The sequence below is a fragment of the Plodia interpunctella genome, chromosome 30 (assembly GCF_027563975.2).
Source record: "Plodia interpunctella isolate USDA-ARS_2022_Savannah chromosome 30, ilPloInte3.2, whole genome shotgun sequence".
Classification (NCBI taxonomy): domain Eukaryota; kingdom Metazoa; phylum Arthropoda; class Insecta; order Lepidoptera; family Pyralidae; genus Plodia; species Plodia interpunctella.
In genome coordinates this window covers 835,241-863,102 of record NC_071323.1, presented here as the reverse complement: position 1 = coordinate 863,102, position 27,862 = coordinate 835,241, and the positions used below count along the sequence as shown (strand labels likewise).

General features: G+C 36.9%; 3 protein-coding genes across 5 annotated transcripts; 2 read left to right on the top strand and 1 right to left on the bottom strand.

The window, feature by feature from the left end:
- Positions 1 to 1,143: 1,143 nt before the first annotated feature.
- LOC128682427 (uncharacterized protein) lies at positions 1,144 to 5,410 on the bottom strand. Its single transcript, XM_053767089.1, has 6 exons — positions 5,244 to 5,410; positions 4,136 to 4,227; positions 3,139 to 3,317; positions 2,119 to 2,200; positions 1,452 to 1,490; positions 1,144 to 1,259 (listed from the first exon to the last, which is right to left on the bottom strand). The coding sequence occupies exons 1-6, from the start codon at positions 5,266 to 5,268 to the stop codon at positions 1,251 to 1,253; spliced, it is 426 nt and encodes a 141-aa protein (XP_053623064.1). The 5' UTR covers positions 5,269 to 5,410; the 3' UTR covers positions 1,144 to 1,250.
- On the top strand, positions 4,586 to 27,568 carry LOC128682423 (sorting nexin-7-like). 3 transcript variants are annotated; one of them, XM_053767084.2, is made up of 10 exons: positions 4,586 to 4,708; positions 19,066 to 19,219; positions 20,350 to 20,469; positions 21,435 to 21,576; positions 22,695 to 22,777; positions 23,572 to 23,663; positions 24,139 to 24,267; positions 24,981 to 25,177; positions 25,280 to 25,322; positions 25,891 to 27,568. In XM_053767084.2, the coding sequence occupies exons 2-10, from the start codon at positions 19,070 to 19,072 to the stop codon at positions 26,192 to 26,194; spliced, it is 1,260 nt and encodes a 419-aa protein (XP_053623059.1). In that variant the 5' UTR covers positions 4,586 to 4,708; positions 19,066 to 19,069; the 3' UTR covers positions 26,195 to 27,568. The 3 variants fall into 3 exon arrangements, with proteins under 3 accessions (XP_053623059.1, XP_053623057.1, XP_053623058.1); XM_053767082.2 differs by lacking the exon at positions 4,586 to 4,708 and adding an exon at positions 17,610 to 17,785; XM_053767083.2 differs by lacking the exon at positions 4,586 to 4,708 and adding an exon at positions 18,466 to 18,624.
- LOC128682424 (uncharacterized protein) lies at positions 5,550 to 16,533 on the top strand. The gene is made up of 10 exons (XM_053767086.1): positions 5,550 to 5,689; positions 5,825 to 6,016; positions 6,655 to 6,783; positions 9,019 to 9,150; positions 9,989 to 10,156; positions 11,963 to 12,055; positions 12,973 to 13,115; positions 14,897 to 15,037; positions 15,622 to 15,791; positions 16,405 to 16,533. Exons 2-10 carry the CDS (start codon positions 5,843 to 5,845, stop codon positions 16,434 to 16,436), a joined length of 1,182 nt encoding a protein of 393 aa, XP_053623061.1. The 5' UTR covers positions 5,550 to 5,689; positions 5,825 to 5,842; the 3' UTR covers positions 16,437 to 16,533.
- Positions 27,569 to 27,862: the final 294 nt, after the last annotated feature.

Sequence of the window (27,862 nt, the reverse complement as noted above, 5' to 3'; positions counted from 1 at the left end):
ACATGTTTTAGCAATGAGAATATGAACCTTAAAAATCACTTCGGACGAAAGCTTTGGATCTATAAGAAAAATTGGTAATGTAGTAAGTAACATTATAAATGCGAAAGTAAGTTTGTTACCTCTTCCCGCGAAATCTACTAGACGACTGTTATGAAATTTGGTACACGGGTAAAATATATCCTGGAATAACACATAGGGCACTTTTTATACCCAAATTCCCACAGAAGCGAAGCCCCGGGGCGCAGCTAGTTAGGTATAAATGCGAAAGTAAGTTTGTTTGTTACCTCATCACGCTCTACCTACTCAACCAATGTTGAATTTTTTCACGGACGTTAGACTTTTGTATTATAACTAGCGGCCCGTCCAGTCTTCGCTCGGGTACAAAGATAATAAATGATATGCCTAAATTCTCAGGAATCACGTTATAGATATTGGTGAAACCCGCACAAAAATCCGTGCAGTGGTTTTTGAGTTTATCGCGAACACAGACGCGGCCAAGTACTTTTATAATATCTAAGGATGCGAAAGTATGTTTTTAGAATTTGTTTCACTTTCCGACTTTAAAATAATTAAGTTTTAGGTAGGAAATATCAGGTTATATTCTACCCGTGAACCAAATTTCATAACAATCTGTCCAGTAGATTTTGCGTGAAAGATTAACAAACCCACAAACATACATACATCCTCACCTTTATAGAATTTTGTAACACTATATAATATTACTACAAGCTGCGCCCCGGGGCTTCGCTCCCGTGAGAAATACTGGATAAAAACCTCTCCAGTAATAAAGTGCTTGCCTTTGAACCGAGAGGTCCCGGGTTCGATCCCCGGTCGGGTCATGATGGAAAATTATATTTTTCTGATTGGCCCGGGTCTTGGATTTTTATCTATATTATGTATTTGTTATAAAATATAGTATCGTTGAGTCAGTATCCCATAACACAAGACTCGAACTTACTTTGGGGCCAGCTCAATCTGTTTGATTTGTCCTAATATATGTCTTTTATTTATTTATTTACAGGTACTTAAGATTTTACATGAAAGAGTAACAAACATACACACGCACATACATCCTCACAAACTTTGTCATTTATAATTTAGGTATAATCTGTTGTTTGGGTAAAGGCTAATGAAAAAAATTAATGCTTACATCAAAATTTATTATTTATTTATATTTTATTTTAAAAAAGGCAATTTGCCATTCTTATTTACAGACGAATACTTGGCAGTTCAATTGGATCCAAACAAAACTATGTTTCCTGAAAATAAAAAAAATAAATAAACAATACGACTCCACTATCTTTTTATTCCATTCAATTTTGTATCAGTGTTGCCAGCGTACGAAATGAAAATCCCCACAATATTGATTCACATCACTAGCCAACAAGCGTTCGTATAAACACATGTGTACACTTAATATTGTTCGTAAAGTCAGTCGCGCGTTTTCATACCATATTGCGCCCGTTGTCGCCGGCTATCCTGTTGACAATCTGAGAAAAAAAAAACACGCAAAATATTTATAGCAATTACCTGAATATTAGAAATTAATAATGTGATGAAAAAATTCTGGAATCGAGCGGGAAATGAACCCGTGCCCCTGTCTATTGTGTCGACGTATTATGTAAGAAATGGTAAACCCTTTTAGCATGATAGGGACCAACACTGTTTGAATTAGTTTCTTTCGGCATTTCTTCTCAGCAGTGGTCGTTCCGAAATGCTAGTTTGTAGCTTTGGTAAATATCATTTAATTTAGAATATGACGTGAAAACGAATCAACTTGGGGCAAAAATACATTTTTTCGGCAGCGGTCGTTCCGAAATGCCAGTAGTTTGTAGCTTTTTGACAAATTACTACATTATAATAAAATTTACCGTGAAAAAGTGCCTGTGAAATTTTAATTTCTGAATAAATTTGATTTTGTTCTGGACACACCTCGGCATCCTTGGGCAACAGCATTCTCATGGAGTGTCGACGTCAGGCAGTTCACAAAAACAGCCGAATCTACATTTTAAGTTTTATTTTTAACTGTCACCTCGAGCTTCACGACGTCACTACCCCTAATGACACACAAGATGATAGAGACAGAGAGATATACCTAAGATAAAGAGAGATACTCACACCACTTATAATAGGCAGATTCAATAAGGATCCTAACACTGGAACCATTCTTAAGAAGTTGACAGCTGCCGGCAGGAATCCCCTGAAAATTAGTGTTGCCATATTAAAACTATTTGTTTCGTCTTTGTTCTGATTGACTATGGTCTACAGTGGTGTTTGAGCACTTGGGTGATGTCAACTGGGTGAACGAAGTGTAATTTCAAGTCGAAACATGAAAAAAAAGTAGCGTATATTTGAAGTCAAGTATTTAATAATGAGCGTGTATGTCTTGTGTTTGTCTTTTTAGGTTTACATTTGATTTGTTTGTAATGTAAGTACCAAATAAACAATTTTTCTTTTTTATCTTTGCACACAAAATTTCATCAAAATCGATTCAGTGCCGTGAAAGTCTGACAGGCTTCGCATCTATAATATAAGACGGCCTCGGTGGCGCTGTGGTAAAGTGGTTGCCTCTGAACCGAGAGGTCCCGGGTTCGACTGATTGGCCCCGATCTTGGATATTGAATTTGTTATAAAATATAGTATCGTTGAGTTAGTATCCCGTAACACAAGTCTCGAACTTACTCAATCTGTGTGATTTGTCCTAATATATTTATTAATATGTACTTATGTAAAAGATTATACACAAACGACCACACACATGTAGAAATGGACTTTGTATGTAACAATTGAGCGCTAGTGTTGCAGTTCCGCCTTTGTGCGGAGCAAAAGCAGCAGTTCTATAAATTGTTTGTGTAGACGTAGCGGTCAAATTAGATCGATTCAAATTCGATTCGATCGCGTCGCCCGGAACACCGTGTCGCCGGAGTCAGATTGAGATGCGGAACACGGATATGTCATTTTCACTAAACATTGTGACCTTGTGTGACTAATGGTGCTGGCCCTGCTGCTTTGCGTACTCTATTGGTACATATGTATACTTTAAGGACTTTAGGACAGACAGACACGGACACGGAAGTGATCCTATTCCATTATTACTTGTTGACCCGTAAAACTAACTTACCAAACTCTAAAACTCACCTAAATAGCAACAGGAAACCGTATATCTCCGCAATCATGCCAAACATAGGCCATCCCAGCAGCACAATAGATATTCCGCTGAAGAACGCTACAGAGGCTTTAACTTTGTGTCGTTGGAAGAAGAAGAAAAATGTGCGCTGGAGGCCTATGATGCAGGCCAGGCCGCTTATGAACAAAATCTGCAATATAAATAAATATATTAGGACAAATCACACAGATTGAGCTTGCCCCAAAGTAAGTTCGAGACTTGTGTTATGGGATACTAACTCAACGATACTATATTTTTATAACATATACATATATAGATAAACATCCAAGACCCGGGCCAATCAGAAAAGGAGCATTTTCCATCACGACCCGACCGGGGATCGAACCCGGGACCTCTCGGTTCTTATAAATAGAATATATATATCTTTTTATTTACACAATTCACATATTATCTTCATGGTATTCTTTTCGAGTGTGTTAGGGGCCGTCTACTAATCATGTAATTTATTTTAGCATTTTTGATTTTTCCCCTTTTGTGGTAAGTGGTGAAAATGTATATTTTAGTAGCGACAAAGAAAATTAAAATTTATAGAATACCAGCTGCGCCCCGGGGCCGTGGGAGTTTCGGGAAAAAAATTACCATACTATGTGTTAATTCAGGTTATACCTGTGTACCAAATTCCATAACAATCTGTCCGGTAGATTTTACACGAAAGAGCAACATACACACGTCCATCCTCACAAACTTTCGCATTTATAATATTAGATTATCTAAACAGGCATAAAAATAATATCATACAGCACTATGCTTTTCATCATTCATTTGTTTGACGAAAGAATAAAAACATATGATATCTTACTAAACCCCGCGCCTTGTGATATTTCGTGAATCTTACTAAACAACTCTCCCCATTTTCAAGGCTCACGTGCCAAGCCTTATTTGCTGGTGTGGGATTTTATACAAGTCGCCTGAAGGCAGACTCTAAATACAAAATAAATTGTTACATACATTTCCTATAGCAAGCAGCCCTTTATCAAACAAAAGGAGTATGCCTAGGAACAGGAATGTCATGCCGAACCCCACAAGACCCACACCGATTTCTGAAAAAGTAAAAAAAAAAATATCAAAGTCAAAATATTAAAAAAAATTGATCTTCATTCATATTTTTTTTATGTCAATTATAGTCACTATCTTGCAGGTAGCAACACACTCGTGGCCATAGCCAGTTGTACAATCACAAACACAACATCCAAATTTAAAGGATTACTTTTTGTAAGGTTGGCTTTGGGGCATCATAACCAAGATTATTAATTTATTTATTGAGTAATAGACAGGCAGCTTCAGCAGCTGATGTGTCTATATCAAGCAGCGTTGAAAGTTTATAGATATTTCACTATAAAAAGTCACATCACTTATATCAATTAATAACTTTATATTGATTCAGATTTTATACAACAGTGACACATTGTTCACTTCTATCCACTTGTCAAGTCTGTTTTTAAAAGAGTTTATTGATGCTGCAGAATCAACTTCCTCTGGTAATCTACTCCGATTACGGACCACCCGGTTGCTGAGGAAGTGGTAAGCTTGGTTTTAGACAGTGTGCGAGAACCAGATTAGAACCAGAAATATACTCAGATGAGAAAATAATAAATTAAACAAATATATGTACTTCTTTGTTATTAAATAAATAAATAAATATGTTAGGACAAATCACACAGATTGAGCTAGCCCCAAAGTAAGTTCGAGACTTGTGTTATGGGATACTAACTCAACGATACTATATTTTATAACAAACACATATATAGATAAACATCCAAACCCGGGCCAATCAGAAAAAGATCATTTTCCATCATGACCCGACCGAGGATCGAACCCGGGACCTCTCGGTTCAGAGGCAAGCACTTTACCACTGCGCCACCGAAGTCGTCAAATTTATTAAAAAAATAAATTATATACTTTTTAATTTCTATCGTTTGATGTTAGCTTGTGAACAACGTATAATTTATTAGATATAGAGAATTATCATTATCATTATCGCTTAATATTCATTTTATTAACAGAATCGATATATGCTTGCTAAGATATACAAGTACTATATTTCTTAACAACTTACTCTGAACATCGGATATCTCAATCATTCTGTAGATGAATTAATAAACTAACACTTGAAAGCTATTTTGGTATTAATAAGAACCTCATTTATTATTAATTAATTAAAATTAAAATAGTACAACAATTCGTAACCTATAACTCCACGTCATTTTTATTTACTGCCTGTCATCGTCGTCTGTCATAATATAATTATGTCACTGTCAAGCAATATGTCAGTAAGCTGCCATTCAAGATGGCATGATGAGCCATAGAGAGATAGAGCGTCTTGATCTGGGTGCTTGAGCAATGCGGGATAGTGAATAGCTGTTTTAGCAATTTTCTTATGGCAACACTTTGCAGATGGAAAAGTTTATTTTCACGCACTGACTGACAAGACGAGGTCAGCTCGGATCGCTCGACAGCATCGTTTTGGCGTCCATAAAATTTTAATCAATATCTTTATTTCGGGTAAATTGAGTTCCAAAGAATAACTACTACTCTCTTATTACAACTAATTTACCTCCATACCTTAATTCCTTAGTTCGTTATAGTGATTAATAGATCTAGAAAGATTATTGAATTTTTCCTGCTTGTTATTTTCAGTGTTATTTTTGATAAACAATGGTGCGTGGAGTAGGTCGGGCCGGTCGTGGCATACCCGGACGTGGTGGAATGGGGCGTCCGCCCTTCAACAGACCACGAGTGATGATGTTGAGGCCCCCATTTGACCTAGTGTTGGCAGAACCGGCTTTTCCCAGATGTAAACCTGCACCCGATGATTCAGCCCTAACACAAGTAAGTGTTTATGGTTGTTTTTGTATAGTCATACTTATATTTTGTTTTTAATGTGTTAATTCGCTGGTCTCGCGGTATTTGTGGTGGTCTGTATGAACTAACCTAACTTTTAAATTTTAACCAATTCCTCTCGTCGATGTAGTGATTTCCATGTCTGTATGGCACCATGAGCTCACGTGTTAATACGACTGTTGAGGGAGGCCCTAGTCAGCTAACATTTTCAGTTTGACCTGGGTCGTGTATAGTATTGTTGATTTAGTATCCCATAACACAAGTCTCCAACATACTTTGGAGCTAGCTCAATCTGTGTGATTTGTCCGTTCATTTTTATTGTATTTATTAAAATTCCAAGTTCATCATAGGTAAATGATGATTTAGATATCCATTGAAACAAATCCAAATCATGTCTTGGTGTCCTGAAGCCTAACATTTTATTGTTAATGTTGGATGGCATTTGTGGGAGTGTGGTTTAGACTAACATTCTAGATGGTTCCTGGTAAAAAACTTGCCATTCGAAGATGTTGTGTAATAGGCAACTTTGCGTCAGGCTCCATTTGGGGTGGCATTTTGTAATAATTTTATGTTTATAACAATTTATTTGTCCGATTTCTATTATTCAATAAATAAAATGTTTCCAGGCTTTACTAAAACGCCACGCCGAGCTCTGTCCGTCTCCTGCCGAGCAATCAGCCGTGCTCAGCCTCGTCACAAAGCTGCAGACTGTTTTGGACAACCTAGTTGTAGCGCCGGGAGACTTTGCTGCTTGTGTATGTGTTTTTTTAAATATTAATCTTCTCTTTGGAAGTCTGCATTAAGCTGTTAAGCCATGTCAATAGAGTAGTGTTTTCATGTTAGCTATCACAAAAACATGTTTTACTAACCAATTAGGCCCAACAGTTTTGTTAGAAAAATAACAAAAACATGTTTTCCAAATCAATTGATAACATACCCCGCGTTCGCCTGCGGGGACGTAAAGTGACTCAGTTTGTGTTAGCGCTCACTGAAGAAAGACGTAGGGCAGCACAGTGCAATATTGAATAAACAATTATGACATGTTTTGTTAGAAAATTGGCTGCGGACCCGGCTTTATACTTAGTATTTAGTAAATTTTTAACATCGTTAAGTGGTGTGTCCTAAATTGAATGATGATATTTGAAATTGATGACTTTACATGTTTTGAATTTAGCATTGAAATTTTAAATCTTTTTTTTGTAGTCTTTAGATTTTGACTCCTAAATTTAATTGAGTGATCTTGTTACAAAAATAGCAATAAAATGAGGATAAAAGGTCAACATCCTTACATATTAATTGTAAAATACATTATTAATGACAATTCCAAATCATCAAGAAGACACCACTGCATGATCTCTTGCACACTGTCTAAAACCAACACAGCTCACCACTTCCTCAGCAACCGGGCGGTCCGTAATCGGAGTAGATTACCAGATGAAGTTGATTCTGCACCATCAATAAACTCCTTTAAAAATAGACTTGACAAGTGGATAAAAGCGAACAATGTGTCACTGTTGTATAAAATCTGAATCGATATAAAGCTATTAATTGATATCAGTGATGTGACTTTTTATAGTGAAATATCTAGAAACTTTCAACGCTGCTTGATATAGACACATCAGCTGCTGAAGCTGCCTGTCTATTACTCAATAAATAAATATTATAAAACAAAGTCCTACTGCACAGATTTTCATGCAGTTTTCAATTTCAATAGGTAGTGTGGTTTCTGAGGAAGGTTTAGGTGTAATGATTTATTACGTTTTACCCGAGCGAAGTCGCTAGTTTATATTATTAGGTGCAATAGTGTAAGCTTATTTTGTATAATATTATAACATTTTCTTTTCTTCCTTTATTCCTGGAACCCTTTACTTAAAGATGGAAGTAAAGGGTTCCAGGATTAGAGGAAGTCCTGAGAAGAAATGGATGGAGTGTGTCAAGGATAGTACGAACAGGAGAGGAGTATCAACGGATATGGCAAATGACAGGATGAATTGGAAGGAACTTACATACTGTGCCGACCCCACATGAGTGGGATAAGGTCAAGAAGAAGAAGAAATTATAACATTTTCTTTTAACGAAAAATTTAATCAAAATCCATCCATCAGTCCATGATTCTGAACAACTTTTAGTACGGGAGTAACTCCGAAATCGCGAGAAAAAAATCAGCTGTTCCATACAAAATGTAATATCTAACTTGTGGAAAATGTATGGATCAGCTGATTTTTTTTCGCGACTTCAATGTTGCTTCCATACGAAAAGTTGTTCAGTGCCGTCGATTGAGCGTGTAGATAAAATAATGCCTATGTATAAGAGATCACTCTGTATAAACAAATAGACATAAAACTAAATAGCAAAGGAGAAAATTATAGGTCCTCAAAAAATAATAAATATTTTTTTTTTTTCTAAATTTTTGACAAGGCTCTTTGTGTGACTATGTCAGCCTCTGGGGGATCTCTGATATAAACTTATCTAGCTTTCATAATGCTTGTCCACAAGATATAAATGTATTTCGCATAAAAAAATTACTTAACATCAAAAACATGCTGTAAAAAAACCCAAGTCTCGCAGCTCAGTTTTTCTACTGTAAAAAGTTGTGAGATCCATGTAATACCAAGTCTATTAATTTATTTAGTTTACTTAAGGGAACTTCTACCTTAACTTATTACGCAAGTTATTATCAAATCAATATTAAAAATCTTTTAGGTTTTAAATAAGTATATCGACTTGGCCATCGCAAGAAAACACAATGTATCTTACAAGCAATACATATTATATTAGAATGTTTAGTCTAAACGTTGGTGGTGTTTGAGGCGTGTAATCTCCGTAACTTCCGAACCGATTTCAAAAATTCTTTCACCATTAGAAAGGTACATTATCCAAGATTGCTATAGGCTATATTTTATCTCAAAATTCCCAGTAAATAATAAATAATCATAGGGAAAAGTGTGTTCAAATTTTGATTACCCTCTACTATCCATCTCTGTCTACAGCAACTGGAGGAGGTGAGACAAGTGGGCTCGTACAAAAAGGGCACTATGATGGCGGGCAAGAACGTAGCAGATATTGTGGTCATAATGAAGACGCTACCAACCAAGGAGGCAGTTGAAGGATTGTCCAATAAAGTGAGTTGCAAACTAGTTTTCTCAATTGGCAATGCACCGGTGCAAAATTCAAATTCAAATCATTTATTCAGAAATTAGACCTTCACAGGCACTTTTTCTCGTCAATTTTTATGTTTATAATTATTTCTTACAAGCTACAAACTACTGGCATTTCAGAACGACCACTGCTGAGAAGAAATGCCGAAAGAAACTCATTTGAACAGTGTTGGTCCCTATCGTGACAGATCGGCTTACCATTATTGTTTCTTACAATGTTTTTTTTTCTAATAATATATAAAAGTACATAATGTACATAGTCAAAAGGTATATCAAAACAGGTTATGATTGTGATCCGAGTGCCGATTATAATATATATATATGACCCGTATTGGGTTAGTTTGTTTTTATTTTATTTGATAGCTAATACATATGCTGGTGGTTCTTAGATATGTTTGATCAAAATCAAAAGTTGTAGCGAAATCAATATTGCAAGGTTTTTAATTTGTTTAACAAATAAACTTGTCTAGTGAAAGACGGACAAATAAACACACATTCATATTAGTTGACCGCTACCATGCTACTTGTGCCAAAAATAGATTTTATGTATGTACTCGTATGTTTGTAACGCGTTATGTATGTACAATATGTCAATAACATTTTTAAGCTCGTTTGGCAACAAAGTCGGCTAAGCCGTTTTTGAAATATTCACATATTATAAAAACTCATCAAAATTTATCTAAGAATAGAAATACATATTTACAATTTTGTAGAAACTCATCAAAATTTGTCGTGTTTGATGTACGAGGTCCACGTTCGTGGCGAACAATTAGTAATATAAGTGTGGATTCGGCCATGTCAGGTGAACGAAGAGCTGAACAAGTTGATGCGCGCGGAGGGCGGGAGCGCGGGCGCGGGCGCGGCGACGTGCGCGAGCGACGAGCGCGGGTTCGCGGCGAGCGCGGGCGGCGCGCGCGCGCGCGTGCTCGTCACCACGCTGCACCAGAACCTCAGGAAACTGGAGCCCGACGTGAGTTTCATTCGTAATCATTTTCCGTATTTCCCATGTTCCGTAAGTAGGTCCTTATTACTCCCAAATGGTGCTTGCAAGTGACCAATTAGTGTTCTAGGGTGATAATGTAGCTAGAAAAGCCTTATGGCGATAAGTAATTAAAAAAAAAACACTTCACTCTTTCAAAAAGTCAACTGCCATACTGGCAATAGACATCATGCGTTCAGCCCAATGAGCAAAGAGATCGCTTCGCTATTCAGCCTTGTGTTCGTATTAATATAATAGTCATCAATTTTAAATATCGAACGGCGAAGCTCAATATCGTTCTTTAAAAAAAAAAGTCCTTCACTTGGTTCTTTTTAATGAAAAAAGGCGGGAATAGAAAACTTTTACTTTGAATATTGTTTGTTTTTGGGATTTTTTTTTATAATTACTAATCTACTTACCTCACAATCGAGGTGTGAAGCAGAGTAGTTAGCTCGGGTGTGAGCATCAATTGCACCCTCGTGCGCCCAAAAATCTCTGGCTGCAATTGATGCCTTACAGCCCTTGGCTACTAATCTACTATTAATTCGTATGTTGATATTTATAACTTATACCTAGCTGCGCTCAAAATTAAAATGCAAAAATTTCAGAATTTACAGCACATACATGAACAAAAAAATATTTCAAGTTATATTCATATACGAGATGCATCACGCATCATTTGACATAGTGTCACATTGATTAGAAAAACGTCTAATTAATGTCTGATTTTAAATACATACATACATATATTACGACAAATCACACAGATTGAGCTAGCCCCAAAGTAAGTTCGAGACTTGTGTTATGGGATACTAACTCAACGATACTATATTTTATAACAAATACATATATAGATAAACATCCAAGACAATTTTCCATCATGACCCAACCGGGGATCAGAACTTAACCACTGCGCTACAGAGGTCGTCAAATCCCAACTAATATTACAAATGCGAAAGTTTGTTTGTTACCTCTTCACGCATTTAACTACCGGACGGATTGTTATGAAATTTGGTACACGGGTTACCGGGTATACGGGTTTGGAATAACACAATAAAAAATTATACATAAATTTATATTTAAAAAATGGTAAGCCCTTTTGGCATACAGTGGACCAACATTGTTTGAATGAATTTTCGGCATTTCTTCTCAGCAGTGGTCGTTCCGAAATGTTATTAGTTTTTAGCTATGGTAAACATCATTTAATTTAGAATATGACGTGAAAAAGTGCCTGTGAAGGCCTAATTTCTGAATAAATGATTTGATTTTGATTTTAACACATATAATGCTTTTTATCCCGAAATTCCCACGGGAGCGGAGCCCCGGGGCGCGGCCAGTATTTATATAATTACATGGTAAAAAAGTTTGTTAAAATCATTTTTAATATAGGGTTAAAGAAATCTTTATTCTCATAAGAAAACATTTACTTACATGAAAACTTAGAATTTATGGCTTAAACTTAAAAAGTATTTACAATGTTGTTGAACAATCGGCTGATTGTAAAAAATACACGTGAGGTCCAACAGAAATATAAACTTCAGAATTGTGACAACCGTGGAATGATCAAAAAGTTAAGCCACAAAAAAACTTTACACATTTCAAAGCACTATATAATTTCTCGAGCGACACACGATAGCGCGTTCTAAAACTAGATATCGCCATCTAGTGGCATAAATGTTCAATTTTAATATTGGCGATTAAACAGTTGTCGATGCGCGCAAACAGTATTTTTTTATGCCTGCATTCTGAAATATATAATCTTTATGGCGTGAATTTGTCAATTATTATTATTTTCAGGTACATCTAGACTACAAGGTCATAAGTAGTCATTTAGCTGCGATCCGTCACAGCAGATGGTTCGAGGAGAATGCTCATCACTCCTCTATCAAGGTATTGTATCTATACTATTATTACAAAGAGGTAAGCGTTTGTGTGCGTTTTGTGGCGGGTAATCTCCGAAACTACGGAATCTATTTCAAAAATTCTTTCAATGTTCGACAGGTAACATTATCCATGATTGCTATAGGCTATATTTTATCTCAAAATTCCCACGGGAGCGAAGTCCCGGGCAACATCTAGATAATTATATTTACAATATGATCTCATGCGATAATGTTGTACGGCAAGGTTAGGTGCCCCATCCTCCGCGACTGTACATCACAGCCAGAATCTGGTGTTCCACCGCTTTGATACAGGGTTACTGTTATCTAACGCATAAACTTCCAAAGGCGCATAAGGTACATAGAGACTAATATCTTTTGTTCTACGATATTTGTCTAAACGTAATAAATACAAAAAAATGGTTGCCTGTAAAGTCGGTTTTACGGGCGAAGATTTTACGTGACAACGTCTTTTTACGCGCGCGGCAGACCGATCATAGTTGAGTGGGAGAGAGACGCAAGGCATTCGGCGGGCCTCTCTCTCGTTCGGTGACTCATCGTAACGTTACCGGGCGTTACACTTTTTCATAAATGACTCCCAGCCGCAACCTAATTTAAGACGTTGTCACGTCAAAATGTGTCAATTTTAGTGTTAATGTTGTTTCTATAAAACGTTAACTTTATGTTCGATTCCGCTACACAACGCTACTGTACTGTCTCGTGTTGCTTGGCTGTTACATAGAGTTGAGATGTGTAGAATCGCAAATTAGATTATATTTTTTTATATGAAAAAAAAAACTACGAATCACGAATAGTCGTAGAATAAAAGTTGCTTGTTTCGATGTGCCCAAGTAGTCTTTAGGAGGTTTTGCGTTTGATACCAGTAACCCTGTATATATGTATGTATATAGTTTTATGGTCGTTCAGGTTTTGATCCGGCTGCTGCGGGACATGTGTGCCCGGCACACGGGCCTGGCCCCCCTCACCCCCTGGATGGTGGACCTGCTGGCGCACCACTGCATAATGAACAACCCCGCGCGACAGGCTCTGCCTATCAACCAAGCGTTCCGGTCAGTGACTCTGCTCTATTTATATTGCATAAACACTTTTTCATTTTTGTAATGAAATGTTTATTATTGATACGTATTTTTTCTAAAATCAAAATAAAATCGTTTATTCTGAAATTGGCCCGTCACAGGCACTTTTTCACGTCATATTCTAAATTAAAATATATTTACCAAAGCTACAAACTACTAGCATTTCGGAACGACCACAATTCTTGATATAATTTGTGTATTTCGCTAGAAGTTTTTTTATTTTTAATTCAAATTGCTTTCATTGAAATTAAACTTTAGACGTCAACAATTTATATATGTTATATTAAATCGACTAAATACTTGCATGCCTTGTTAAAAGGTGATGTATATTATCCTACATTGAATAAGGAATTTTGTTTTTTTTTTTTCTATATTATGCATTTCTCGTTAGGTTAGAGTGAATATATATGAATATGTATGTAAATGTATATGTAAATATATATTAATATATATGAAAATGATCATTAACATTAACATGAATGAAAAACCCTTTCCACACGACCCAATTATACGCCCAATTTGATTAGATTGACAATCAAATTGGGTCGTGTGGATGCAATTCAAGGTTATTGGGTGGTCGGCATCGCCCGATTTGAGATTGTTCAATCAAATACTGAAATTGACGATTTAGTTGTGTACGTGTGGACGTGCGATCAGTGTACCCAATTTGATCAGCAATCAGATTGTATCGTGTGGAAGGGGTTTGAATTTTGAATTTAAATATGAATATATACCATAATAAAGACCCTATTAATACATGTGAGTAATGAAAATTTAATATTATCGTTTCTCACCAAAGTTATTGAGGTTTGCGTTTATCCCAAATATCAATGAATTTGTGGACGTAGTTTGAAACTACAATTATTCCTATTCGTAGTTTATCGTGTTCTCTCGCTCTCACGTGCAATGACCCTGGTATAGGCAAAAAATAAAAAATAATTGCCAGAATTTCACAATGAAAATCGACTTTGTGTGAACCGCTGCGCTGAGCCTACCTTTACTATGAAGCGTAGTAGTCAGGATTTTGGATAAATTTTGGATATCGATGTTTTATGTTTTGACTGCACATATTGTCAGTTATTAGGTGCTGAGAGCCCCGTTTTATTTTTTGGCATAATTAATTTTTATTGTGTATAATTAAAAGAGTATGGAGAAGGATATAGCTACCTTTCAACACTGAAAAAACTATTGTTCCCGTGAGATTTGCGTAAAACCTGTAGCCAAATATAAAAACACTAGATGGCGCTATGTGTATTGTTAAATTGGCGCTAATGGCGAAGCCGCGGGAAAAGAGCTATGATAAAAAAAAAACACAACGTCACGTAGATTCATTTAAAACAGTTCCTATAAATTATATCTTCAACTGGTGTTATCCCGAGAACTTTACATGATAGTGTAAAAACCGTACAAAGACACAGACGCCCCATCCTCGTAACTGTACATCACATCCACTTGAAACTGAACTCGCACTTGACCGACTTTCAAATTCTAATCATTTATTCAGAAATTAGACCTTCACATGCACTTTTTCTCGTCAAATTTTATATTTATAGTTATATCTCACAAGTTACAAACTACTGGCATTTCGGAACGACCCTACTGCTGAGAAGAAATGCCGAAAGAAACTCATTTGAACAGTGTTGGTCCCTTTTCAATAAAAACATGAAAATATCAGCAGTTCCTAGAAATTATTCTTTTCCATTTTATTTTGTGGCATGGTTAAAAATGTACAGTGTATGTATTAAATACGTTAGACGCGCGCTGTCGCTGCTGGCGGGCGGACTGTTCCTGCCGGGCTGCGCGGGTCTGCCGGACCCGTGCGAGGCCGCGCATGCGCGTGCGCACACCGCGCTCGACCTCGCCGCGCAGGACGCCGCCGCCAACACCGCGCAGACGTCAGTATCTAGCGCCTCTTATATAAAAAGTTCTCATAATGAAATGCGTTTATTTCAGGCATATCCCATACTGTTAGTAATAAACACGATAATTATATCCTTACTCTTACATAAACAAACTCCTCTGTCGCGTCTGTCTGTTCGCGATAAACTCAAAAACTACCGCACGGATTTTCATGCTGTTTTCACTAATAGATAGTGTGGTTCCTGGGAAAAGTATAAGTGTGTGATTTATTATGTTCGGGCCGCTTGTTTATACTAGTATTATAAAGAGTGAGATACTTATTGGATAAACTAAAAAATCACTCAACTAACTTTGATGAAATTTCCCACAGGAATACATGAAATCTTTAAAGGTAACATAAACTTTGACTCTTTTTTTATTATGACTTTATGTTTATGAGTTTGTATGTTTGAGGTGGGTAATCTCCGAAACTACAGAATCGATTTCAAAAATTCTTTCACCATTGGAAAGGTACATTATCCAAGATTGCTATAGGCTATATTTTATATTAAAATTCCCACTCCCCGAACAACATCTAGTATTAAATTAAATCATGTTTAAAAAATAATAATTTGATTAGTCTCCTGCGCGTGGTGGCCCGCGGCGGGCACCGCTACGTGCTGGGGCTGCAGGCGTTCGAGGGCGGGAAGGACATCGCCACCGAGATCACGGTGTGGGACGGCGTCGTGGTGTCCCCGCTCGCCGCCGCCTACCAGGACACGCCCGAGCCCATGGACACCGATGACAAAGGTATATAATCCCATGTAATGTTATAAATGTGAATGTTTGTTACCACTTCACGCGTTATCTACTCAAGCAATCTTCTTGAAATTTCTCATAATATACACCATACAATTTTGGATTTCGATTTTTTATGTTTTGACTGTGCACATAATTATCAGTAATAGGTACTGATAGCCCCATTTTATTTTTTGGCATAATTAAAAATTTATTGTGTTTAATTATGAGTATGGAGAAGGATATAAAATACCTTTCAACCCTGAAAAAGCTATTGTTTCCGTCAGATTTGCGTAAAACATGTAGTATTCTATTACAGGTGGCGCCAAATATAAGAACACTAGATGGCGCTGTGTGTATTGTTTAATTGGCGCTAATGGCGAAGCCGCGGGTGAACAGCTAGACTAAAAACACAATGTCACGTAGATTCAGTTAAAACAGTTCCTATAAATTGTATCTTCAACTGGTGTTATCCCGAAAACTTTACATGATAGTGTAAAAACCGTACAAAGACGCAGGGTGCCCCATCCTCGTAACTGTACATCACATCCACTTGAAACTGAACTCGCACTTGACCGACTTTTTATTTTCAATAAAAATATTAAAATAAGATTTTTGTTCGCAGACGATGAAGTCCAAGATGGCGTAGCGGCTTAGTTTTAAGATAAATATAATATACTTACATAATATAATGAAAATATGCCTTTTATTACAACGGTATTATACCAGCCCAAAGAAAATGTAGCAGTTTTATCTAAAACTGCTACTGACTTTAAGCGTATTTTTTTTTATTGTTCTTAGCAAAATCCATTGATTTAATAAGAACTTCGTGGAGCATCAGATAAATGAATATTTTAAAGACCAAAACTTTATTTGGTTTATTTTAAAATAAATAAATAATAAATATATTAGGATAAATCACACAGATTGATTTAGCCCCAAAGTAAGTTCGAGACTTGTGCTATGGGATACTAACTCAACGATTCTATAACAAATACATATATAGATAAACATCCAAGACCCAGGTCAATCTGAAAAAGCTCATTTTCCGACCTTTATTGACCGGGGATCGAACCCGGGACCTCCAGTTTAGCACGAAGGTCGTCAAAATATTTTATCCACTTGGAACGGCAAAGGGATCTAAGCCCGTACAGTCTTAAGATCAAAAACCATGTAGAGGTCACACTAAATGAAATAGAAGATTTTATAACACTTTCTCGGTCCATTCTAGCTAATCTCATACAACGTTTTGATGAGGGAAAGGACAAAATGTGTCAACTTTCAAACTTCTTTTTTTCTCGCATAATGGAAAAATGTCATATTTACATAGTAATTGTCGTTTTGTGTTTTTACTAGTGGCGCTCCGGGGTTTGGCTCCCGTGGGAATTTTGGGATAAAAAGTACCCTATGTGTTATTCCAGGTTATTATACTACCAGTGTAAACTGGATTTGGTTCTAAGCTGTATGCAATAATTTCTAGATCTAGCCCGCTTTTTGACGTGACAACGTCTTAAATTAGGTTGCGGCTGGGAGTCACTTATGAAAAAGTGTAACGCCCGGTAACGTTACGATGAGTCACCGTGGGAGAGAGACGCAAGGCATTCGGCGGGCCTCTCTCTCGTTCGTATATTCTACCGAGAAAAAGACGTTGTCACGTAAAATCTTCGCCCGTAAAACCGACTTTACAGGCAACCATTTCTTTTTTTTTTTTTTTATTTCTTGGCTCCATCGTGCGGCGATAAAAAAACGTCAATGTCACAGAGTGGTCATTTCATGCGACATTGTCATCGAATCGCATTCATTTCATTCATTCTTATGCACAGAGGTAGGTACATGGGTAGGTAGGTACCTACGTATTAATTATTGTGGTATTATTGGTCTTTCGTTCAATTTGGCATAGATTTTAATATTATTCGTCCATTAAAAAATAGGTATCTATAAAATAAAATTGATAAGGATTGTTGTGGAACCGCAAAACATAATAAGGAAGCCATCGCCCTAACAAGGTACTATTTTAAAAATTGTCTTTGTTTATTATACCTTGTTTACAATATGAATCTATTTTGTACCTTGTATAAATCGATATATTATTTGGAACAATTATTAATTGATCATACTGTATCAAATACTTAAAGTGATTCATAGACTCTCCACCACTGGTGCAATAAATAATTTAAAGGTCCTTATTATTGATTTTATAAAGTCCTCGCAAGTATATATAATATGTGGTTCCAAATTGGCATTACATGCAGTTGATTAGCCTATTTATATTACGAAAACAGTGACAGATAACATGATAATTAAATAATATCGTATCGTTTTACACGTGACGCACCTTTTTGTGTAAGCTTTCACTTCGATACTTTCTACTTTATTTAATGTTAGTGGCACGCCAATATGTTATATTTATAACAATATGTCCACTAGATTTTATTTATTTATTGAGTAATAGACAGGCAGCTTCAGCAGCTGATGTGTCTATATCAAGCAGCGTTGAAAGTTTCTAGATATTTCCCTATAAAAAGTCACATCACTGATATCAATTAATAACTTTATATTGATTCAGATTTTATAGAACAGTGACACATTGTTCTTCTATCCACTTGTCAAGTCTATTTTTAAAAAGAGTTTATTGATGGTGCAGAATCAACTTCCTCTGGTAATCCAATTACGGACCGCCCGGTTGCTGAGGAAGTGGTGAGCTGTGTTGGTTTTAGACAGTGTGCGAGAGATCATGCAGTGGTGTCTCCTTGATGATTTGGAATTGTCATTCTGGTTCCTATTATATATTGAGATAAAATTATGTAAATTGTAGTTTCTAATCAAAAGTCTCAATAAGTATATAGTAAGTAATAGTATATATAGGCAAATAATTTTGTGTATATCCTCGCAAACTTTCGCATTTATAATATTAGTACGATATAGACATCATCAACAAACAAACAAAACTCAGATCAATCTGAAAAAGTTCATTTTCCATGTTGACCTGACCCAGGATCGAACCCGGGGCCCCCAGTGTAGCAGTGCGGCGTGATGACCATTAGGCCATCACGCCGCATTGCTACACTGATGTGGTAAAAAAAATTTTTGTATTCAGAATATGATAACTTTGTATTCTCCCATAAATGTCACATGACTAGGGGATAAATACAACTTAGACAGGTACAATAACATTCTGGTACAGGTCTTAAAATCACACATAAATCTTCAGCTGTCGCAGCCAAGAATACAACCGGGAACATGTGGACGAAAAAGAGATCGGTCACTTTTTATTGATTTTTTCCAGCAACATGGCCAGTGAAAGCAGTTCGGCGGTGCTTGACCTGAATGATGGAGATGAGACTGAGGAGACAGAGGCTAGTGTCGTTGAAGACCTGAATGAGGACCTCCAAGACGCTGTGCCTCTTATCATGGATACTGGGTGTGATATCGCTGTGAAGGTAACCAATCTATTCGTACAAATCTATACTATTATTATAAAGAGGTAAGCGTTTGTGACTTTGTATGTTTGAGGCGGGTAATCTCCGAAACCACCGAACCGATTTTAAGAATTATTTCACCATTAGAAAGGTACATTACCCAAGATTGCTATAGGCTGTATTTTATTTCAAAGTTCCCACGGGAGCGAAGCCCGGGCGACATCTAGTATTAAATATAAAGAGAGATGTATAAACAAACATAATTTTGCATCCAATTAATACAAAAATACTAAAAAACAAAATCCCTATTTCGCGTCTGTCAGTTTCTATGAACGCTATAAACTCAAAAACTACCGGAATTTTGTACAGATTTCACCAATAGTGGGATTGAGGAGTGTAGGTGTTTTTTTTTTTATGTTTCTACCCCCGAGTGAAGCGGGGATTCGCCGCTGGTAATAATTAAACCATGTCCACAAATCAAATGAATTGCAATAAATGCCTTGAACTGAGTTGAAATTTCAAAATTTTATTCACGTGGGCGAAACCACGGTAGGTACAAGTTGAAAAAACACAAGACGACCTTTGTACTTTATGGTCATTATGGCGACTGTTACACTGAAGGTCCGGGCTCGATAAGATGACAAATTATATATTTTTCAGATCGACCTGGGTCTTGAATGTTTATCTATACAGGGCTACTGGTATCAAACGCAAAACCTCCTAAAGACTACTTGGGTACATCGAAACAAGCAACTTTTATTCTACGACTATTCGTGATTCGTAGTTTTTTTTTTCATATAAAAAAATACAATCTTAATTTGCGATTGTACACATGTTAACTGTATGTAACAGCCGAGCAACACGAGACAGTACAGTAGCGTTATGTAGCGGAATCGAACATAGAGTTAACGTTTTGTAGAAACGTCATTAACACTAATTGTATTTATTACGTTTAGACAAAAGTCGTAGAACAAAAGATGTTAGTCTCTAAAATAGAAGGTTATGCATTAGATACCAGTAATCCTGTATATGTATTTGTTATAGAATACAGTATCGTTGAGTTAGTATCCCACAAAGTCTCGAACTTACTTTGGGGGCTAGCTCAATCTGTGTGATTTGTCCTAATATATTTATTTATTGTCCGTAAACAGGTGGACGCCCCAATGAAACAGATGTCGACTCTAGAGACGTATGTGACGTATCGCGTGCGCTGCGTGTGCGCACGCTGGCATGGCCCTCCCGCCGTGCGGCGACGGTACAACCATTTTAAGGTGCGTAGATTGATAGAACGGTGAAGAGCCTGTGGATCAAAAGATGCCAGGTTCGAATCCTACTCGTGCCACATGAGTTTGTTTAGCGATCTAACATGAGGAATACGTATCACTAGTAAATCTAGTAAATCACACAATAATTAATAATTGTCACAGCAAATCCTAATATTATAAATGCGAATGATTGTGAGGTGAATGTATGTGTTTGTTACGCGAAATCTCCTGGACGGACTGTGTGGACACGGGTAGAATGTAACCTGGACTAAGTCATAGGGTATTGTTTCTCCCGAAATTCCCACTGGACCGAAGCCCTGGGGCGCAGCTAGTTCCTAATTGACCGAGCGAGCGAGGTCTACAAATAAACTTGGGGCAAAAATACATTTTTTGTATGTATGTATCTTTGTTCGTATTTAACGTGATAAGTTTCGAACCGTTGGTCCGATTTTGAATCAAAATCAAATAATTTATTCAGAAATTAGGCCTTCACAGCCACTTTTTCACGTCATATACTAAATTAAATGATGTTTACCATAGCTACAAACTACTAGCATTTCGGAACGACCACTGCTGAGAAGAAATGCCGAAAGAAACTCATTCAAACAATGTTGGTCCCTATCATGCCAGAAGGGCTTAACATTTTTGAAATATAAATTTATGTATAATTTTTTATCAGTAATATAACAATGTAAGTACACAATAAAGTACATGGTCAAAAGGTATACTGAAACATATTATGATTGTGATCAGGTGCTGATGAACGGAAAAAAAAAATATATTGATGAAATTTAAAAGCTATATGGGATCTATCAATAGAATTTTTAAGTTCGCGGGACAAGAAAATCGGTCAAGTAATTTTTGATCACAATTTTGTAAAAACTCATCAAAATTTATTGTGTTCGCGAGGTTTAGGTTCGCGACGAACAACAACGAGAGATAAACGTAAAAGTCACGGTCATCCCCCTCAGGTACTCCACCAGCGGCTGTCGTCGTCGTTCCCGCTGGTGGCGGCGCCCCCCCTGCCCCCCCTCCACTCGGCGCGCCAACAACTCGACAGATACTCGGCGTCCTTCGTAGCTATCAGAACGCTGGGATTAAACGCCTTTCTTGGTATGTTTCAAAATGATTAGAATTAATTTTATGTATATCCTGACTTAATATTATAAATGCAAAAGCGGCCGGGCTAGCTGGAACGATCAGCGGCTCAGACTCCGCACGCAGAAAGGGCCCAGACAGGAGGCCTAACTGCGGAAAATACTAATCGAGGGGAGTAAGAAGTTATATTATAAATGCGAAAGTAAGTTTGTTCTACTGTTATCTACTCCACCAATCTTCTTGAAATTTTGCATACATGTAGTTTGAAGTGTGAAGAAGGACGTAGGGTACCGTTCATCCCGCGAAAATTAACGCGGGCGAAACCGCGAGTCATATACTAGTTTTGTTATAAATGCGAAAGTTTGTGAGGACGAATGTGTGTGTAGTGACAGGTTATTAGCCCATTGCCTATGCGATTAATCTTTATTTTATAGCCTATTCCCTTAATTGACTTTTACAATCTGCGCGGGAATAGAAGAGAATTCAAATTCCTATGTTTTTATTACGTTCATGGAAGTGAAAATTAAAAGATACCATTATTAAAGCTAAATCAAATCATTTATACAGAAATTAGTCCTTCACGGGCACTTTTTCACGTCACACTCTATATTTAATGATATTTACCAAAGCTACAAACTACTGGCATTTCGGAACATCCACTGCTAAGAAGAATTGCCGAAAGAAACTCATTCAAACAGTGTTGGTCCCTATTATGCCAGAAGGGCTTAACATTTTTGAAATATAAATTTATGTATAATTTTTTAAGGTATACTGAAACATATTATGATTGTGATCGAGTGCTGATGAAAAATTATACAGGTTGATTTCTTATACATGGGCATTATTTTATCTACACGCTCAGTCGACGGCACTGAACAACTTTTCGTATGGAAGCAACATTGAAATCGCGACAAAAAATCATCTGATCCATACATTTTCCACAAGTTAGTTATTGGATTTCTTTTCGCGATTAACAGTTACTCCCGTACTAAAAGTTGTCATGATTCATGTTGTCATGAAATCATGGACTGAGCGTGTAGACAAAATATTGCCTATGTATTAAAAGTCACCGTGTATATTATGTATAATTATATATAAACTAATCTAAATGATAATAATTTTATTTTTGTCAGACCGCGTCGCAAGACACCCCATACTGACTCACAGCGAGGATTTCAGATTGTTCCTCACCCTCCCTGATGAGGAACTGGAGAAGGTGAGGTAACTCGTAGATATTGACCGAGCGAGCGAGATCTACAAATCGACTTGGGGCAAAAATATATTTTTTGTATGTAAGTATACGTATGTTTGTAACGCGATAACTTTCAAACAGTTGGTCTGATTTTAATGAAATTTAAAAGGTATGTAGTATCTGTCAATAGAATTTTTAAGTTCGTGACGCATCAAAATCGGTGAAGTAGTTTTTGAAATATTTACAATTTGGTATAAAGTTATATATGAAAAAGTCATTAAAAATTTGTTGTGCTCGCGGGGTCTAAGTACGCGGCGAAACTAGTTTAAACTTTACAAATCAACCTGGCCACTACAGTTTAAAAATAATTTATTACCTGCATATTGTCGGAACATAAGTACAATCTACTTTTCACGAGCGATAGTCATTAGTCATGTCAGATGCCTTTAGCCGACTTAAAATGTTATACTTACCAGTGAAAATAACACACGAGACAAGTTAAATTACATTAACTAGTTGTTCGCCGCGAATCTCGCGAATAGCACAATAGATTTTGGATGAGGTTTTACAAAATTGTGAATACTTCAAAAACGACAGAGTAAAAAAAAATCTATTGACACGACATACCTTTTAAATTTCATCAAAATCAGACCAACGGTTCGAAAGTTATCGCGTTACAAACATACATACAAATTAAATATTTTTGCCCCCAGTTGATTTGTAGACCTCGCTCGTTCAATTAGTGTCTTTAAATAATCAATTACGTCAACAAAAATCCACAAGATAAGAAAATTTTTAGACAATAATTTTTTTTCCAGGTTTTTAAAAGCGAGAGCAGTGCTCTTAACCTTTGGGGCTTAAGCAGCGCCCTCTACGGCAGTGGGGAGGCTAAACCCACTAATGGGGCTAGGTAATATAAACTCTTTATTTTTTTTCATACATACATACATACGCTTAATTTTAACTTCGCACCATTCATATATACAGGGTCACTGGTATCTAACGCATAACCTTCCAAAGGCGCATAAGGTACATAGAGACTAACATCTTTTGTTCTACGACTTGTCTAAACGTGATAAATACAAAACATTTCCTTTTTTTAGTTTTAATGTCGTTTCTATAAAACGTTAACTCTATGTTCGATTCCACTACATAACGCTACTGTACTGTCTCGTGTTGCTCGGCTGTTACATACAGATGTGTAGAATCGCAAATTAAATTGTAATAAAATAAAAAAAACTACGAACCACAAAAAGTCGTGGAATAAAAGTTGCTTGTTTCGATGTACCCAAGTAGTCTTTAGGAGGTTTTGCGTTTGACACCAGTGACCCTGTATATAAAACTCTTGCGTTATAAATATATATGTATATATTTATTATTTTCAGAGTGAAAGACCCCGAATTCTCTTCTATAGAGGATTACTTGACGTCATTGGAACAGAAGCTCACAACATTATGTACTTTAACGACAAAACTGCACAAAGGTTTGGACGAAGTGTCCAACGATTTTATGGGGTGAGATGTTTACCTAAGCTGTTTTTAACTTGCAATTTATTTGGGTGTTTAGAAACTTAACTCTTTACCCGCGACTTAGCGTAGAATATTATTAGGACAAATCAGAAAAAATTAGCTAGCCCCAAAGTAAGTTCGAGACTTGTGTTACGGGATACTAACTCAACGATACTATATTTTATAACGAATACATATATAGATAGACATCCAAGACCCGGGCCAATAAAAAAAAGATCGTTTTCCGTCATGACCCGACCGGGGATCGAACCCGGGACCTCTCGGTTCAGAGGCGAGCACTTCACCACTGCGCCACCGAGGTCGTCAACATATTATTTCGTTGCATTTAAGTTTGATGATCACAAACTGCTATAGAGAAAGTTATTTTTCAACATGAAACATATAAAAAATGTCTTAAGGAACACAATGTGACAAGAATTTTTGAATGACCTCACTATAATGAATATAGAAAATTATTAACTTAGAAATATCGATTTTACTAATGTTACTTCCAAATTTGCATGCATTAAATCACAAAAAACCTTTTTGTAAATGTTCTGTTTTGTAAATAAAACCTAAATTTCAGTAGGCAATGTAACTCTAGGGCCCCATGGTCACATTTTCTACTTGCACGGGCCCCGCACCGGTTTAATCCGGGACTGAATATGTAAGGAATATGTTTGTATACGAGTGTACAAAGGAAGATTATCGGTGTACAGTATGAAGCGGTGCTGCGACGCATGGGCCTCGGGCGCCGGCGGGCACACGGCGCTGGCGGCCGGCGCACTGGCCGCCGGCGCTGCCCGCGTACCCCGCCCCGCGCCCCGCCCGCCTCCGCCCCGCGCACTGCTGCCCATGCTCGTTGCGTACTCTAGGGCGCACAGAGAGAAGCTGAAGAGGAGGCAGGCGTTGCACGGTGAGTTATATTTGCTGGGTGATGTTTTTTTATGGTGTTTTAGTTTGTTGTTGACCGTTTGAATAAAACCCGAAATAAATTGATGTTCTGTTTCTGTTACAGCCGCGTACGTCGCCGGCAACACGTCAGATGACTTACATAACAGGTAAACGCGAAAAAGATAAAAATACTTTTATATCCATCTGTCTTGACAACCTCGGTGACGCAGTGGTAAAGTGCTTGCCTCTGAACCGGGTTCGATCCCGGTCGGGTCACGGTGGAAAATGATCTTTTTCTAATTGGCCCGGGTCTTGGATGTTTATCTATATATGTATTTGTTATAAAATATAGTATCGTTGAGTTAGTATCCCATGACACAAGTCTCGAACTTACTTTGGGGCCAGCTCAATCTGTGTGATTTGTCCTTAAATATTTGTTCTCACTCTCCACGGACACGCCAGGATCCTAGGGTTTTTTTCAGAGCGATTCTCCGTCATTACAATTTTGCAAATTTGAACAAAGACAAGAATTCCTTTTACTCTTTTTAAAATAATAAAATATCTGTATTGTGGTATTTTTTAAATTTTACGAATGACAGTTCTTAGATATGTTTGATCAAAATCGGTACGGCCGTTCAAAAGTTGTAGCGAAATGAATATTGAACGTCGATGTTTTTTTTTTGTTTTAATTTTATTTGTCAAACAAATGAACTTGTCCTTGAAACATCGTTTCAGATTAGAACAGTCATCGGAGGCGCTCCGATCCGAGCTATCGGATTGGTTACCGAAAACACGTTCGGATATCAAGTCAATATTAATAGATGTAGCCGACAGCCAAGTGAACAGACACACGTTAACGCTGCAAGCGTGGGAACACGCTTTGAAACTTTCAACTGAGACGGACCACAGAGAGATTTTTAAGACTGTTTCAAAAACAGCCGTGCATAATCTGTCTCCGTCGAAATGCGATAATAACTTTGAGAGTGACAGCTTGAGCGATATCGAGCACGCGGACCCGTTGGACGCCGATTTGTCGTGATCGCGTGGGAATTTTGGGAAATGTGGGAATTGTAAATATAGACTGGTGTCAAACGCAAAACCTCCTAAATACTACTTGGGTACATCAAAACAAGCAACTTTTATTCTACGACTTTACGTGATTCGTAGTTTAAAAAAAAATGCAATCTAATTTGCGATTCTACACAACTTAACTCTATGTAATAGTCAAGCAACACGAGACAGTACAGTAGCGTTATGTAGCGGAATCGAACATAGAGTTAATGTTTTATAGAAACGACATTAAAACTAAAAAAAGGGAAATTTTTGTATTTATTACGTTTAGACAAAAGTCGTAGAACAAAAGATTAGGCTAGTCTTTATGTACCTTATGCGCTTTTGGAAGGTTATGCGTTAGATACTAGTAACCCAGTATGTATAGAATTGGAAACAGACATTACATAGACACTTGATGAGTCTATACAGGGCGTAAATATACCTCCGACAAAGCGATTACGTGGGTTTCGCCCACGTAAACTCCCCATCAATATGAACATTTTCCCCAAAGAAACCATGTTTGGGAAATCAGTAATTACCGTGATAATGAGGTTCAAAGTTGAATTGAAAATTTTCATTTTTTCTTTTGCAGATTTGTCTAATTTATCGTGTAACCGCCATTTCATCCAAAGAAACCTCATTAAAATGTTAAGGAATTCCCAATCAAAACTAACTGTAAAGTTTAATACATGCAATGAAGAATGTCGTCGCTACAGCGACACACGCGCACAAACTCACGGCTCACAGCTGATTCGCGCGCGAGCCGAGGTCATTGACACGATGTGCCGCGCTATGTTCGCTGTGCACTGATTTTGATTGTTTTTGATATTGAATTTTTAAATTATTTTCCTATATCCCAGTCATATTTTTACTATGAAGTAACTTTAATTGGGGTACCGTATGCATACCTTACGGCTGTGTCGGACGTACTTTTACACCATGTATAGTGTCTAGTCTGAATATTTCTATACAATTTCCCGACACAATACTAATCTCATACAAAGTAACAGACGCCGTGATGAAAGACAAAATATATCAGCGCTATCTCGTTTTCTTTGTTATTTTAACTAAACTTTGACCGCGGCTTAGCCCGCGCGAATTCCTCAGCGAAAGCGGAACAGACACGATTTTCATACAAACGTTCACCCGCCATTACAGACATTTCTGGGTCGATTTTTTGAAAAAATAAGTAGGCTATGATCGAACATGTTTTTAATATATCAAATTTAATCAAAACCGTGAAAATTTAGCCGTGAAAGCGAACAGACATACAAAATTTCGCATTTATAATACTATATATTAATAGTGTGGATAGGAACATCTCTTTATAATCTTCCATATCCCATATCTGTTGATATGACTGGTTATGATTATATCTGGATATGACTATACCATTCTCTGTCTACAAACGAATGCATTTTCTTTTCCTTTTCTATGCACTATGCATAAAATACTTATTTACACTTCTAATATAGTAACCTGTGTATAAAATAAACATGTATAAATAATCAAATGTTGATTTTATTTATTGTAACCTTTTTGTTCTCAATAAAGTATAAAACAATTTTTTATTTCAACTTTTGTGCCGTCACTTTTCCCCACTCTCATACAAGCATGGATTTAATAAGTACTTCGTACGAGTACGTACTAATTC

Excerpts from the sequence above, each read along its gene's own strand:
- LOC128682424 (XM_053767086.1), top strand. The coding sequence starts at position 5,843 with ATGGTGCGTGGAGTAGGTCGGGCCGGTCGTGGCATACCCGGACGTGGT. Across the intron at positions 10,157-11,962 it reads TCAGGAAACTGGAGCCCGAC|GTACATCTAGACTACAAGGT; the intron begins GTGAGTTTCATT and ends TATTATTTTCAG. Across the intron at positions 13,116-14,896 it reads CCTATCAACCAAGCGTTCCG|ACGCGCGCTGTCGCTGCTGG; the intron begins GTCAGTGACTCT and ends TAAATACGTTAG.
- LOC128682427 (XM_053767089.1), bottom strand. The coding sequence starts at position 5,268 with ATGATTGAGATATCCGATGTTCAGA. Across the intron at positions 4,228-5,243 it reads TGAGATATCCGATGTTCAGA|AAATCGGTGTGGGTCTTGTG; the intron begins GTAAGTTGTTAA and ends TTACTTTTTCAG. Across the intron at positions 2,201-3,138 it reads GGTTTCCTGTTGCTATTTAG|GGGATTCCTGCCGGCAGCTG; the intron begins GTGAGTTTTAGA and ends ACTAATTTTCAG.
- LOC128682423 (XM_053767084.2), top strand. The coding sequence starts at position 19,070 with ATGGCCAGTGAAAGCAGTTCGGCGGTGCTTGACCTGAATGATGGAGAT. Across the intron at positions 24,268-24,980 it reads GTGTCCAACGATTTTATGGG|TATGAAGCGGTGCTGCGACG; the intron begins GTGAGATGTTTA and ends ATCGGTGTACAG. Across the intron at positions 25,178-25,279 it reads GAGGAGGCAGGCGTTGCACG|CCGCGTACGTCGCCGGCAAC; the intron begins GTGAGTTATATT and ends TTTCTGTTACAG.